The sequence below is a fragment of the Microtus oregoni genome, unplaced genomic scaffold (assembly GCF_018167655.1).
Source record: "Microtus oregoni isolate MIOR12 unplaced genomic scaffold, Mior012 000002F_ref0000024, whole genome shotgun sequence".
Taxonomy (NCBI): domain Eukaryota; kingdom Metazoa; phylum Chordata; class Mammalia; order Rodentia; family Cricetidae; genus Microtus; species Microtus oregoni.
In genome coordinates this window covers 908,287-922,553 of record NW_024543061.1, presented here as the reverse complement: position 1 = coordinate 922,553, position 14,267 = coordinate 908,287, and the positions used below count along the sequence as shown (strand labels likewise).

General features: G+C 43.0%; 1 protein-coding gene across 3 annotated transcripts in view; it reads right to left on the bottom strand.

The window, feature by feature from the left end:
• The window catches only part of Herc3 (HECT and RLD domain containing E3 ubiquitin protein ligase 3), a 99,350-nt gene that overhangs the window by 50,721 nt on the left and 34,362 nt on the right, over positions 1 to 14,267 (bottom strand). For all 3 annotated transcript variants that reach the window (XM_041644687.1, XM_041644697.1, XM_041644703.1), the window contains 8 exons: positions 13,972 to 14,131; positions 13,096 to 13,172; positions 12,126 to 12,347; positions 11,179 to 11,270; positions 9,808 to 9,938; positions 8,505 to 8,665; positions 6,234 to 6,310; positions 1,264 to 1,388 (listed from right to left, as the gene is read on the bottom strand). In XM_041644687.1, the coding sequence (XP_041500621.1) occupies positions 1,264 to 1,388; positions 6,234 to 6,310; positions 8,505 to 8,665; positions 9,808 to 9,938; positions 11,179 to 11,270; positions 12,126 to 12,347; positions 13,096 to 13,172; positions 13,972 to 14,131 (1,045 nt within the window). The remainder of the gene's footprint in view (positions 1 to 1,263; positions 1,389 to 6,233; positions 6,311 to 8,504; positions 8,666 to 9,807; positions 9,939 to 11,178; positions 11,271 to 12,125; positions 12,348 to 13,095; positions 13,173 to 13,971; positions 14,132 to 14,267) is intronic.

Below are 14,267 nucleotides of genomic sequence, written 5' to 3'. Positions count from 1 at the left end.
TATATGCTCAGACTATACCTAGTGTGGGACACAGACTCCTTCTACTGCCTTTGCATCAAGATATAGAACTCTCGGCTCCTTCCCTGCACTATGGGTGCCTGCAAGCCACTGTGCCTTCCATGAAGATAATGAAGTAAACCTCTGAAAATGAAAGTCACCCAATTAAATGTTTTCTTTTATAAGAGTTGCCATGATCATGGTGTCTCTGCACAGCAAAAACAAGGAGCAACAATAACAAAAATCAGAGACCATAGTAATTTCTATTGGCTGTAGACTCTGGATAAGGTGAACTCTTCAGAGGTGATCTCCTAGCGTCATTTTATAAAGAAACAAAAGTAGTACTGGTGAAGCCCACGCTTACGGCTGCCGACTGCTCGGCAGCCTGACCTCTTGGCCTTCCTTACTACTCCTCACTACCCACTAGTCTCTGCCCCTGAGCAATGCTGACCACAGGAGACGCCAGCTGTTGCAGGGCGGGCCTAGGCATTTGCTTCAGCCGTCTAGATCACAAAGCAAGACAGCCGGCTTTCTTATAGATTGATTTATTTGTTCTCATGGATGAGACTATGGGACAAACAGGGAAACGCTGCTCAAAGTCAACAAAAATCTATAACAAAATGTACAGAAAACTATTTTCATTTAAAATCTAACACTCAACAAAAGCCTCACGTTTTTAATGTGTCTTTCCGCCAGACACCTTTTGAATTATTTTCAACTAATCGCATTAAATGACAAAACTGTAGTTACTGAAATTAGTTAAAAATAAAAGGCTGTTAAGATTCAAGATTCTTAGCAGGTGGTGGTGGTACACACCTTTAATCCCAGCACTCTGGAAGCAGAGGCAGGTGGATCTCTGTGAGTTTGAGGTCAGCCTGGTCTACAGAGTGAGTGACAGGACAGCCAGGGTTAGAAGATTCAAGATTCCTTGACATAACAGTGTGAAGAAAACCCTTTCTATAGGCAACAAAATACAGAGAGCCCTCAGCAAAGAGACCAACCCAGGTCTTCCTCCATGGGATTTCAAAGATCTTGCAATGAGTAAGTCAAGTTGAGGAGTGAGAATTGGTGCGCAAATCACTGTGTTAATAGGGGTTGCTAAATGAGATGAGGTCCCGAATAAATTTACAAGAATGATTTCATAAATGCAAAACTCCACTTATATTCACAACCTCTGTAGGTGCAGAGAAGAATATCAGCCACGAAGCTAGGAAATTCCAGTGAGCTTTGGAAGAAGCAAAATGAAAGCAGACAGCAATTACATACTTGATTGTATTTGCGTTGTTGTGTTCTGAGAGTTTTTGTCTCCAAAGTGCAATGGTTTCATCATTTATCAAGTTGGTATAATGTGCTTGGTTCACAGTCCTGAAGTCAACAGCAGGAGAAGAATTCTGGAGAAATAACAAGAGAAAAGAGAAACAATAGACACGGATCTCTTCTCGTCTCCTTCCCCAATGGTCTCCACATTGTCCTTCATGAACTGAAGGCACTGGTGGCTCTCCCTTGGAGCAGACACATGTGCCCAGTACTGCATCCATGGGGATCTGCCCTAGGCCATTGCTCCTCTCCATTATACTTGGTGGCAGGTAGCCACGGTACAAGAACATCACTCCCTTGCCTCAACTTCTGGGTACCACACCAGACTGTATGTGTGAGACCTCCTTTGCAAGTGACCGAAACCCAACATTTCCCTCCATCAAGCCCTGTCTCCTTCACCCTTGAGGAGGTGTTCTTTAGAGAGTCCATTTCAAATCAATGACCACTTTTCTAGGTCTCCTTTCCCTTGCTCTGAGTCACCAGACCACAGAGGTATTGGTTACTTGCCGTAATTGTTCATTCCACTTCAATAAAATGTAGCATAAAATGTTTAAGCCAGACATGACAGTACATGCCTGTAATCCCAGCGCTTGGGAGGTGAGGAGAGGGAGGAGAATCAATGGTTCAAGATCATCCCCAGCTACATAATGAGTTCTCAAGGCCAACCTGGGCTACCTAAAACTCTGCTTAAATAAGTTTTTTTTTTTAAAAAAAAAAAGCAGAATTTAGTTATAAATCTACAGTGTAAGAAATTTCTGAAAATTTAGTGTCACGTGACTTTTTACTGCTTGTGTGTGCAGTGCATGCCCTTTGTGTTTTCACATGTGTGAGTATATGTACAAGGTGTGCACACATATTCAAGTACAATCATGTGCTCACCAGAGGTTGACTTGGTCACTCTTCCTTGATTGTTCTCCGCCTGGAAACAAGGTCTCTCAGGTAAACCTAGAGCTCACCACTTGGCTAGTCTAGCTAGCCTGCTTGCTCCAGGGAGCCTCTGTCTCCACCTCCCAATGATGGGATTAATGCCACACCCACCTGGCTTTTACAAGGGTTCTGGGGATCTGAACTCTTGTCCGCACACTTGCAGGGCAAGCATTTTCACTACTGAGCCATCTCCTCAGCCCCAGTGACTCTTAATTTCTGGCTTCAAGTATATACCTACAAACTTATGAAAGAAAGTATCAAAAAGGATGTTAATAATAGCTTTGAAAATCCCACACGCTGTCCACACTGTACATCCTTTCTTTAGTGATACCTATTTTTAAATTGATTTTTTGTATGCATGCGTGTTTTGTCAGCATGCCCACTGCCCACAGAGACCAGAAGAAGGCACTGGATCCCCTGGAACTGGAGTTGCGAGGTTATCAATTACCATGTGGGTGCTGGGAACTGAACCTGTGTCCTCTGGAAAAGCAGCCAGAAGGTTCTTAACCACTGAACCATCTCTCCCACTCCAACCCCAATGATTTTTTTTAATTACAACAGTGTACTAATTTGTGTGTCTGTGCATGAGTGTGTGCACATGTGCAAAGGTTCATGTGTGAGGGTGAGAGGATCTCACAGGAGCCAGTGCTTTCCATCTATTGCGCACATAGTAGTCACCCCTTGCTATCTGAGCTGGCTCACCGACCCATTTAGTGGCATTTTAAAGAAATATTGAAAGTACTTTCATTTGCTAAACCTTCTTGTTTTCAGCTTTTTCTCCCACACTTATTTATAATCCAGAACTACAAACAGTTGACAGTGTTTTCTGCCTTCTAAAGGAAGGAAAAGGAAAATCTAAGCAGTCAAAGCCATTAATTCATAGAATACGTAGTTTTCTCCTTTGCTCTTGCACGTAAAATAGAGCTTTCAAGTGAAACTTGCTAGTTGTACTCCACAGTTGTGAGCTGGCATTATACAGAGAAAGGAAAGCCCTGCAACCCTCATCAGATCATCTGGGTCTTGATAACTGTTCTATAAAGAAGGACTACAGACATATACTAAAAGAACAAACATAATACTGAAACATCAAAGAAACTCTTAAATCAACATGGACAACTTGAACACACACCCAGCTACCTTTGCCCCTGTCCTGGTGTAAATCACTATTACCACTAGACTTGAACAGCTTTCCAAAAAGGGACAAATGCACACTGACAGTAACACAAACTTACAGAAATCATGTAGACTTCGAACTGTCTTTCTCATTCTTCATTATATATTCAATAACCCAGACACAAGAAAAGCATAATTTCCCGCCATCCTCCATGGCTATGGGAAACAAACATGAAAACTGCACTTTGAGTCACCTGGGGGACACTGGAAGCGGGCCTGCTGTTGGTCTAACTCAACTGGCCTGGAGCACACATTGGCACTGGCCCGGAATGTGTGTCTGTCACTGGGATTTTCAAGGTTCCCTTGAGAGTCCAAAGCCCAGTGACATTTGAGAAGCACTGACCTAGTACAGTGTTTTTCTTTTTAGCTTGTACATAACCAGCAAGTATCGAAGCCTGGGAGTACAGTTGAGTGCTTCAGAACTTGCCAGCACGTACTGAGCTTTGGCATCCCCCAAGTGGTCCTAATGGATAACCAAAGCTGGGAACCAGCATATCACTATTCAATTACACACACACACACACACACACACACACACACACACACACACGCAAGCGCATACAGTGGGGGGCAAATATTACAGATAACAGGCTTGAAGTAAACACACTATCTAAGAATTCCAACCACATTCCCCCTTCAGCCCTACCCTGACGCCAAACAAAAGAAAACATGAGGCTATAATTTATACCCAGAACCCCTGACTAATACAGCAAAGGAATATGTGAACACAGTTAGAACATTCAAAACCTGAAAGCTTCAAACTCCAAAAGTGACATGACCCAGGAATGGAAAACTCCACAGCAAGAAGCCTTGTTCATGCACACCGTGATTTAAGATGTCCTGTGACAACCCTCATGGTGGGTTTGAGCTGTGCTGTGCTGTTTCATGGTTCTGCAAACAATGACTTAAGATGTAGGGCAACATGGCTTGAGTGTATTTGAGTTCCAGTGAGTGTCATGTTCATGTACAGAATGAGGGAAGACGTCATATGGCCCCGCCACGATGCGCTGGAGTTGTAGTCAGTTTCTTGTGTAATGGGCTCCATCTCCAAGATACTTTCTGCATATGCAAATATTGTGAAATCCAAAAGAACCTGAAACATTATTTTTCTGGCTGACACTTCACACATTAAAGTAGTGAAAAGGTAGGTAATCATTTAATTTTCAATCCCTGTATCTAAACTAGTGTGTGTGTTACATATATATAAAATATATAAATATGTATGGCTTTGTACTTGAAAAGACAGGTGTGCACAGCTACATCCTGAGACAAAAGGCAGTGGTGAGCTGCACGGGAGTCCAGCTACCTTTCTAAAGTGGGCAGGAGGAAGATTCCACTGAGAACTTGAGACTGTAAAAAGGGGACACCTCTTACCAGTTGAAACTTTAACTTCCTAGCTAAGTAACACTATCATATAACTTACTTCCTTTTATCAGTGGGTTGTTTTCTGACCGAACACTACTACTACATTAAAAGTTCAGCTACACAGAACATATTGTATATTTATTAAAGGAAGGAAACTTAAGATTTATGTTTAAGTCCCAGAAAAAAAATAAGAATTAGTTTCTTACATAAATGAATTCCTATTAAGACAACTACTTGAAAACAGAGAAGTTAACTGAACAGGCCCTGTGTTTTTATCATTTTTTTTTAAACAGGCATAACCTCAACTTCCTCTAAGATTTCTCTGTGAAGTTATAAAGCTGAACCCAAAATAGGTCCAAGGCAGCAAGTCTACATCACCCTAAAGATGGTTAAAATGCATGGCTTTCTGCAGACTCCTGACCCGAAACACAGCTGAGCAACTGCAGCATCCAGCCTGGCCAGGGCCTTTCGTATAGAATCACAGAATGGTACTCAGGAGACGGGACTTAAACATAGCAGGGTCAGAGCGATGGAGAAAGGGCCTCTGCTTTCTTCCTGACCAAGTCTCCTGCTTTTCTAATGACTACCTTGAACTTGACCCCCTACAAGGCTTGTTAAATAGAAGTAGGAGTGTGAGAAAGAAAGAAAGAAAGAAAGAAAGAAAGAAAGAAAGAGGAAGAAAACCACAACTCAGCAGTGTTTTCAGTTGACTGCCCTTGGCCATGAAGAGAGGAAAGAGTTAGACAAATGCCATAGATTCTCTACCTATACCAGACCTTGAACTCTGAAAGGCAAAATGTGCTGTCTCCTCTCCCTTTCCCCTTTCTTTCCTTTCTTTTTCTTTGAGACAGCGACTCTTGTAGCTCAGGCTAGCCCAAATGGGCCACGTAGGCAAGGATAGCCTTGAACTGCTGTCTCTACCAGATGAGTATTAGGGTCACAGGCGTGCACTGCCACGCCCATGTACACCACTGTTCTTTGTGGCTTAACTGATAGTGTGATGAAGGAGCAAGAGATGGGAAATCTCGGTGTGGCATCAAGAGCAGGTAATAAATAATAAAAAAGATCTGAACTTTTTTGTATCTCTCATATATTTATTCTGTACTTTATTATGTACGAAACCCACTAAGTCATCAAACGTCTGTAATTCATTTGGTCCCTAAGAGTGAAGAAACAGAAAAATAGTAACACAAATGCTCTAAGCCTCCATTTAGAACAAGTATGGATATAAGCAATTAATTCTCCACTATAAATCAGAACTGTACAGAGTTAAGAACAAGATAACTGAGCAATCTGAAGGAGCTGCATGGAGATAAGGCCAAGGCTTAGTCTGTTTCCTTTAGAAAGATAAAATCAGTAGAAACAAAGAGCTGCAAAGCGTCTGTGTAACCATTAAAACAAACACGGACTACCATCATTCCACTTTAAATGTGATAACCAAAAGAAAACTTTACCTCAAACGTGGAGCAAAGTACAAATGTCTGGTCCCCTCCAGAGAAGATCTGCTTAACGATATGGTACTTAAAGCGATCTGTCAAAAAAATAAATAAATAAATAAATAAAATTCAGTTTGTCTTTCAGTGGTTGCTCTCCTCCGTTCTCTTCTGATACTCCAAGGTATGCTTCAGAAGGGCTTCTCATCTGCTTTAACTGTGTGCAGAGAAGAGACCTTCCCTCCTAGCTCACCGCCAGGACTGTTTCTAGCTCAGTTAAAAATAAATATACAAAAGAGTGTCCATACCCCCCGGCCAGCCTCCCTCCCCGCCGCTCACCCTGACCTTGTTTCTGTTTCTCATGCTAATTTCATCATGCCACTGGCCTGGATTCTAAAACGGGCACTACTATAAACGGTAACGTATGCACAGCAGTTATACATCTGCATGTGGTCCTCTCTATCCCCCTCAGGATGATGCAAAGACCTCTTTCCCCAGTCCCACATAGATACCCCATCACAAGGGGCACTCTTACGATCACCTCATTGCTTTTTTTCATTTACTTGAAATGCAGTTACATTTCTTCCCCTAACCCGCTGCGCTCACCCCTCCCTTCTCCTTTGAGATCATCGTCTCTTTTCGTTACTGTTATAGGCATAGACATAGACACCTAAATAAACACAAACCTTCCCAGTCTGTTTAATGTTACTTGTATGTATATATATATGATTTCAGGGCTGACCTGATTGCCTATCCATGCAATTGCATTATTTCTTCTAATAATCCAGTATCTCACACTGTTTCATCTCTCCATATCTCTTCCCTCCTCTCGCATAAAGTATAATCTCCTAGAATGATTGGTCTCCTTGGACATGAATTTTACACTTCCAGGCAACAGGTCTGCTCACTCATAATCCTCCCATTCACAAACTTAAAGCTCTAACCTCCTCTAGCTGCAATAGTCCTCAGAGCCTTCCCCGTGGTCTCCTATCACCACAAGGGCCATAAGTCCATAGCATATGGCGTAAAAATTTGAAATTTTCTAATTTCTACCATAACTTGTCAAACACACAGGCAGAAATTTATAACTACTTAAGTTAAGCCAGATTGTAGTATCAAATTAAGCTTGAGTTTCTTGATTAGATTATTATTGTCTGGGAGGAGGAAAGGGTTGAGCCAAGGACAATTACGTAGCTCAGGCTTGCCTAGGAGTTTGTGATCCTGAACGTCTCTGTGTAACAGGAGGGCACTACCAGACCCAGGAGCATACTTGCTAAGCACATGCATTCCAAGTATGAGGAAGACACCCAGAGAAAGTTATTTACAAATGACAAAGTAGACACCAAGCTATTTTTTCTGCGTTGGAGATTATTGCACACAGTCCCGTCTATTTTATATTTTAAGCTCTCACACATATCTGTCCCATAAGTAGTTCCTGGCAGGTCTGCAGCAGCAGCTTTGTGCTGTATGCTAGGTTTACAAAGATTATTTATGCCAAAGCCTTCAGTTGCTTAGCATCCAGGAAGGAGGAGGATGAACTTGGGGGTCACTGGACCCTTCGACTGTTCCTCTTCCCAATGTGGCCATTGAATCTCTTTGCTGTTTTTCACAAAAACAAATACAGTAAGGAAACTGATAACTGTTATTTTTAAATCCATATCGAGCCCTAAATCTATTAGTTTAAAATTTTTAATTAAATTTGATTATTAAATCATATTTCTATTTAATATCTTGGCAGTTCAGTGTCTAGTTCTGGATATATTGTTTCAGGGTAAAGTAGTTGGTCAATATGAATAGTCTGCCAGCCCAATCTCCTCAAGAGAATCTTCAGAAAGAAGTCTCATCCCATTGTCATCGGACACCAAAATCAGAGCGCAAGCACCCACAGGCCTCTGAGTGAGGGAGATCTGGGTTCAAATCCTGCCTCTAGAATTTTTTTTTGTCCTTGAGGGATCAGCCCTTCACTTCTGACAAGGGGGTGACAGCCAATAGTCTTGTGCTTGCTATTTAGTGCTTAACATGGTAATGGAATTTGTTAAACAATCAATTAAGACTTTAAGACTAATCTGCACCACTAACAAAAATAAGATATACACCCGGAAGCCCCATGGTTGTTCAGAGCTTCGTGCAGAGCAAGTGCTCAAATGATTTGATAATAAATATCCAAACACACACAAAAACCGTCTCATGCTTATCCCTTTCAAAATAGTTCAAGTAAATAACAAATACATATTAAAATAATAGTTATGACTACTTAAAAATATAATTAACTGCAATGAATATCACTCTTACCGGCTCTAGCCGAAAGCTGACCACTGTGGGCAGCCCAATACCCCTTCACTGGAGAGGGGCACTTAACATTACATGTGTGTCCAGTCCCTAGCTGACCTCTCGCTCCACAGCCAAAGGCATAGATGAGTCCGGAAGAAGGCACAAAGGCTAGGGTGTGCTGTCTGCAGGAAAAGAATTAACTCATTAGTGTACTTTCCACTGATAAGGATGTACACAATCTGATTTTTTAACTTTTACATAAGATCACAGCAATTCCTACTGATTCATGAGGAGTCTCTCCATGTTCTTTTGTTTTGTTTTAACAACAGACTTTTAACCTCTGATACTTAATCAGACACGGCTAACCTATGGCTAAGACCCAGGACAACTATGTAACTAGTCCAACACTAAGGCATAAACTTGCTTACGACATTATGAGAAGGTTTGTATAATTTGATTTTATGGTTCTCTTTGGTGTGTGGGGGGGGGTGTGCAAGCGCATGCGTGCATGCATGTGTGTGTGTGTGTGTTACACTTGCTAGTGTGTGAGTCTATGCATGTGTATGAAGGTGTGTAAGCCAGGAATAATTTTCTTCTTACTTTTAAAGATAGTCTCTCATTAAACCTCCTTTTAAGAGTCTCTTGGTGAACTAGGCTGGCTTGCCCGTGAGCTTAGGGAATACGCCTGTCTCAGCCTCTCACAGCACTGGGGTTACAGATGCACACCGCAAATCTGGCTTTTTAATGTCCTTGGTGGAGATCCAAATCTGTGTCTTGGTAATGGCAGGGCAGATGTGTAACTGAACAGCAGCAGATGACAACACTGACAAATGTGCCTGCTGATCTTGGTGAGGAAGGCAGCATGCAGAAAGAGATGAACAACCTGCCACATCCTCCCGTTAGGGTGGAAGAAAAGCAGAGCCCTTACAGCAAGGAACTGTCACATTCCTTCTGCACCTCTGCTACTCACCCTCCATTCCATGAGGCCCTGTGCCCGCCTCTTGGTCTGCTTACCTAAAACCCTTCCTTACCATGCCTACTACAGTCTGACTTTCCCTACACAGGTGACCATGCAGTTGAGATTTCCTTAAACACAGCTGTGACTGTGGCACACACGCCAATAATCCCTTCCCTTGGGAGGTGAGTGCAGGAGGAAGCCTCCATTCCATACTGACGCGTTTGAGGGTTTGAGGCCAGCACAGGGTACACAGACCAGTACTATCTTATAAAAGAAAAAAAAATAAAGCATACAAACGAAAAGAGATTTCTTAACACGACAGAGGTTCAGTGAGCCCACAGGCTTGCGAGTCTCAGGGGCGCTCACCTGCCACAAGCAATCTGAGTTACTTCGCTGCCCATCAACTCCAGCACTCTTCGTGGGTTAACTTCATCGTTCATGGAGTCGTGTCCAAGCTGTCCACAGGAACCAGCCCCGAAGGTAAACACGCCGCCACTCTAAGAAGGAACAAGAGTCAGCACTGAGGGCTGTCCTCTAAAACCACATGTAAGTTCCGTCCTACCAGTCAGCATAGGGCGCTGCACTCACCTGGTACTAGGCCACCAGCATTTCTTCAAAACATTTATGAAGTAGAAAAATAAAGGAATGTAAGCCCTCAGCCGTGGGGAACAAATTCCACACTGCTTAAAGGACTAGGTGCCGTTTGGGGATTAAGGACTAGGTGCTGTTTGGGGATTTTAAAGATGATTTAACTCGCAGTGATGTAGGGCTGGAGAGTTTGCCCAGCCGTTTAGGAACAGCACCTGCCGCTGTTTCAGAGGACCTGCATGTGTGTGTGTTTCCAGCACTTACGGCCCGAACCTCTCACCCAGAGGTAACTCTAGTTCCAGGTGATCCAAAGGCCTGTTCTGGACTTCACAAGCACCAGGCATGTACATGACACACACGAGCAAAAGACACATGCAAAATCATTTGTTAAGTGCAATAATGTGTTAGAAGGCAAACAGGTTTAAAGCTAACACAGGCGAGATGAGAGGATTCTCCAGGTTCACTCGCATGTAAGAAACTGAGTTTCCATGAACTCTGTGATAAATATTTTAAATGTGTGCTTGAATAAATGCTAAGTAATACATGACAGCAAGTCCTCAATATGAAAAGACATTTTCAAGCTAGGCGTGGTGGCTCACACCTAGTGCTTAGGAGGTAAAGATAGGAAGTACGGGAGTTCAAAACCAGACTAACACATGCTATATGGCAGGATAAACAGCAGCCTGATACATGAGACCTTGTCTCAAAACTACACACACACACAAAAGAAATAAAGGAATGGAAGAAAGAATTTTCATTCTTTCTAACATGTAAAATGTTCTTTTAAAAGCAACAGACACCACCTAATAATTTTAAAATAGCAACTAAATTACTATTTTTTAAATATTAAAATGCATTATTTAAAAAGACAAAGGATGGTGCTGTTTTGCATATGCATATATACCATACTTTTAAGTTATTTATATTGAGCTATTTTAAAATGTCACCCAGAGAATCTATGACGTTATCCAAGAGGAAAGCATTGGCATATGTTTAAAAAGCAGTCTTCTTTCTGTTCCTCCAGGACAATCAAAACAAAGCGAAAGAGAATGGCAGAATCGAAGCCCCGCAATCCGCCACCACGGCTGCTCTGCAACACGGGAGGCTGCCCGTCTCACCTCCTCCACAGCCACGTCCCCTAAGCCTCACCTTCGTGAGAACGGCTGTGTGCTCCTCTCCACAACTAATATAGACGACTTTCTGTGTTCGTAAAAGCTTCACATGGCACGGAGACTCTCGATCTAAAATAAATTAAGCACAAGCATGTCACTACCGCTGGCCTTTCAAATAAGATAGATACAACTATCGGTATGAACTTTATATCCTCTCACTTCCTGACTCACACATTAGGCTCTCTGTCTCCAACTCTACTTGAAAAGTCCAGCAAAACTTTATATATCAAACCTTAACTCATAATTCCCTATACTCTCTACCTGTCAGCTCCAATTCACGTACCCCATGCGTATGACCTGTTCCTTCCAGCTTTCTCTTTGTTTCCAACTGCACATTCTAGGACAGAAGCAGCATCTTCAAGCACTACAAAAACGTGACCACTGCTTCTCTCTCCAAACAGATCTCTTCCCCCTTGAGCCCCCACAGCTACTCAAACTAAACCACACCTCTCCTCCAAACCCTTCGTTTCTTCTCCGCCTCACTGAGGAAGAAAGTCAGATTCCTCGCTGTGCCCGTTGGGGTCCTTGGTAGCGGGGCCTCCAGAGCATCCTTGCTCTCCACCTCTGCTGCCCCTCCACTCATCTTCACGGTGGTGCCTGTTCCCTTTGACGGGAATACTCCTCACCATGTCCTACTTCCTATCTGGTCTCCTACAGAGCTCTGCTCAAATACGCCCTTATCAGAGAGCGCCCCCTGACAGACTTGTGATGAATGGGGAGCTTATTCTAAAGTCATGTGACACACTAGACATTGGCAGGCTTGTTATTAGCATCCACCCCCTAGAATGTGGTCTCCACTAAGCCACAGATGTCCGCTCTTGCTCACTGCTGCACCAGGCCAGCACACAGTCAGTCCACAGGAGCCTTTGTCAAACACATGGATGTGCCTGTGAACTGAAGATGGCGTCCAGAGACTTCGCTTACCTTTTTCATCACTGAGCCCAAGCTGCCCTGCGTTGTTCATTCCCCAGCCAAAAACAGCTCCTGACAGAGACAGGGCAAAGCTATGGGCCCCTCCTGCAGCCACCTGAGCCAGTGGGATCCCTTCCAAAGACCTCACCCTCTGTGGGCTAGTTTGAGAGGGGAACTCCTTCCCCAGGCCCAGCTGTCCGTGGCTGTTCCTTCCCCAGGTGAAGAACTGGCCATCTGAAATAAAAACAGGATAACCATTGTTAGAAACAAAATGATACAGGCTCCAGACACAAAGATAATCTAGCCGTTCCACTAGTCACTAGCTGCCCTCTGAACACCAAACCCATCAAAGAGAAAATGAAGAGGCACCGCGTGGTTTAAGATTCCCAAAGCCTAAATTTGCACCCGACAACAGAAACGCAAACTCAAGCCTTAGTGCCCTTCAAAGGCTATCAACATTATCTAAACACTGAAGGTTTGAGAGAATCCAGGTCTGAGCAGGCTAGTTACTAGGTGCACGTCTAAGCAAGGTGAACTTAGCTCTGACCACACGGACAGGATCTGCAGCTGTGACCTAGGACTGCTCTGGGATGGAGGCCTGAGTTGGTCCATGCAGCAGGAAAAGAGCACTCTTGCACCGTCCTACACTTCCCTGACTCCTGATTTTACATTTTTCTGGAATCCTGGCAGTACAATGGAGCTTGAGAATGGATTGTAGCCTTTAACAACCAAGTCCAAAATGCTTCTATTGTCTTAAAAACACCTGGGCACCATCCTGGCCCTTGCTTCTCTTTTCCGTAAGAGCTGAAACAGCAATGATGCACCGCACACCATCCACATCACCGAGAAAGGATGAGCTGCACAAAAGCGGCTTGACAAATGCCACTGTTCAGTTAAAGCTTGCAAGTTAGATAACACAGGGCTGCAGAAGAGAAGTGGTTTTTAAATTAACATAGCATTAGCATATATGTATATAAATTACCAGCTGCCAGAGCCAAGCAGTGCCAGTTGCCACAGGAAACTTGTAATATGGTCTGCTGGTTGAGCTTCTGTATTAACCTAAAACAGAAAAGGGATTTCATAGGTGTGCATCCACACAGAAACACAATTACCAGAAGCATTAGCAACTAAACATATTCATTTTTTAAAAAAATCATCTTGTCTAAAAGACCTTTACAAAATTAAGCATGTAATCCCGTCTAACCAATCATGTAATGTCGTCTGATAAAATTCTATTACAGTTCTCACTATCACTCTTAGGAATTTACAGTTCAAACAAACAAAAATCTCCCACACTTGGACCCATTTCTAAAATCCCACTATGTACCATCCCTACTTTAGAAAGGAATTATTATGGCACACAAAATTTTTAGGATCCCCAAAGTATTTACTATCTTCATAAATGATAATGAGCAGACTGTGGCTGACAGTGCCCAGAAACCTACATTTCGGAAGTACAGATAAGGAGACCAGAAATAAAAAATCAGCCTCTGCTACATGGTGGGTTCAAGGCTAACCTGGGTTAAATGAGACCCTGTTTCCAAAATAGAAAAGCAAGGGAGAATTTAAAAACTTCCTGATCATCATCATTTTGAGGTAAATAAGTATGGGAAATACGAGGGACACCCTTTTTAGTCAACACATTTGTCAATTGCTAGGAGCTAGTCCTAGAACAAAGTGAGTTCTGGACCAACTTACATGTTTATAATTCAAGACATACATTTCTAAAAAGAATTGGTTTATTTGTTTGCTTGTGTACCATGAGCATTGTTCCTAGGCATATCAACAGCACAAAGGAAATAGCAACACCATGAAGAAAACAGTACAAAATCAAGAACCTTTTGAGTAACATTCTCACCTGGGCACGGCCACGGAATCCTCAGTAGTCATGAGTCCCAGCTGCCCATCACTTCCTGCACCCCAGGAGAACAGCTGGCCCCGGTCACTAAGAGCCAGGCTGTGAGCCTCTCCACATGCCACATGTACGATGTGCTGATCGGCCAATGCTCCAATTTGTTCTGAAAGAGATCAAAACAGAGGGGGAAAATGCACAGACTGGAAGCAGAAATGTTGCTCCCTCGTTAGCCGCCTTCCACTGTGTGACCAACACCCAACCAGGAGGGGATGAGAATTTGTTTCAGCTCACAGTTAAGA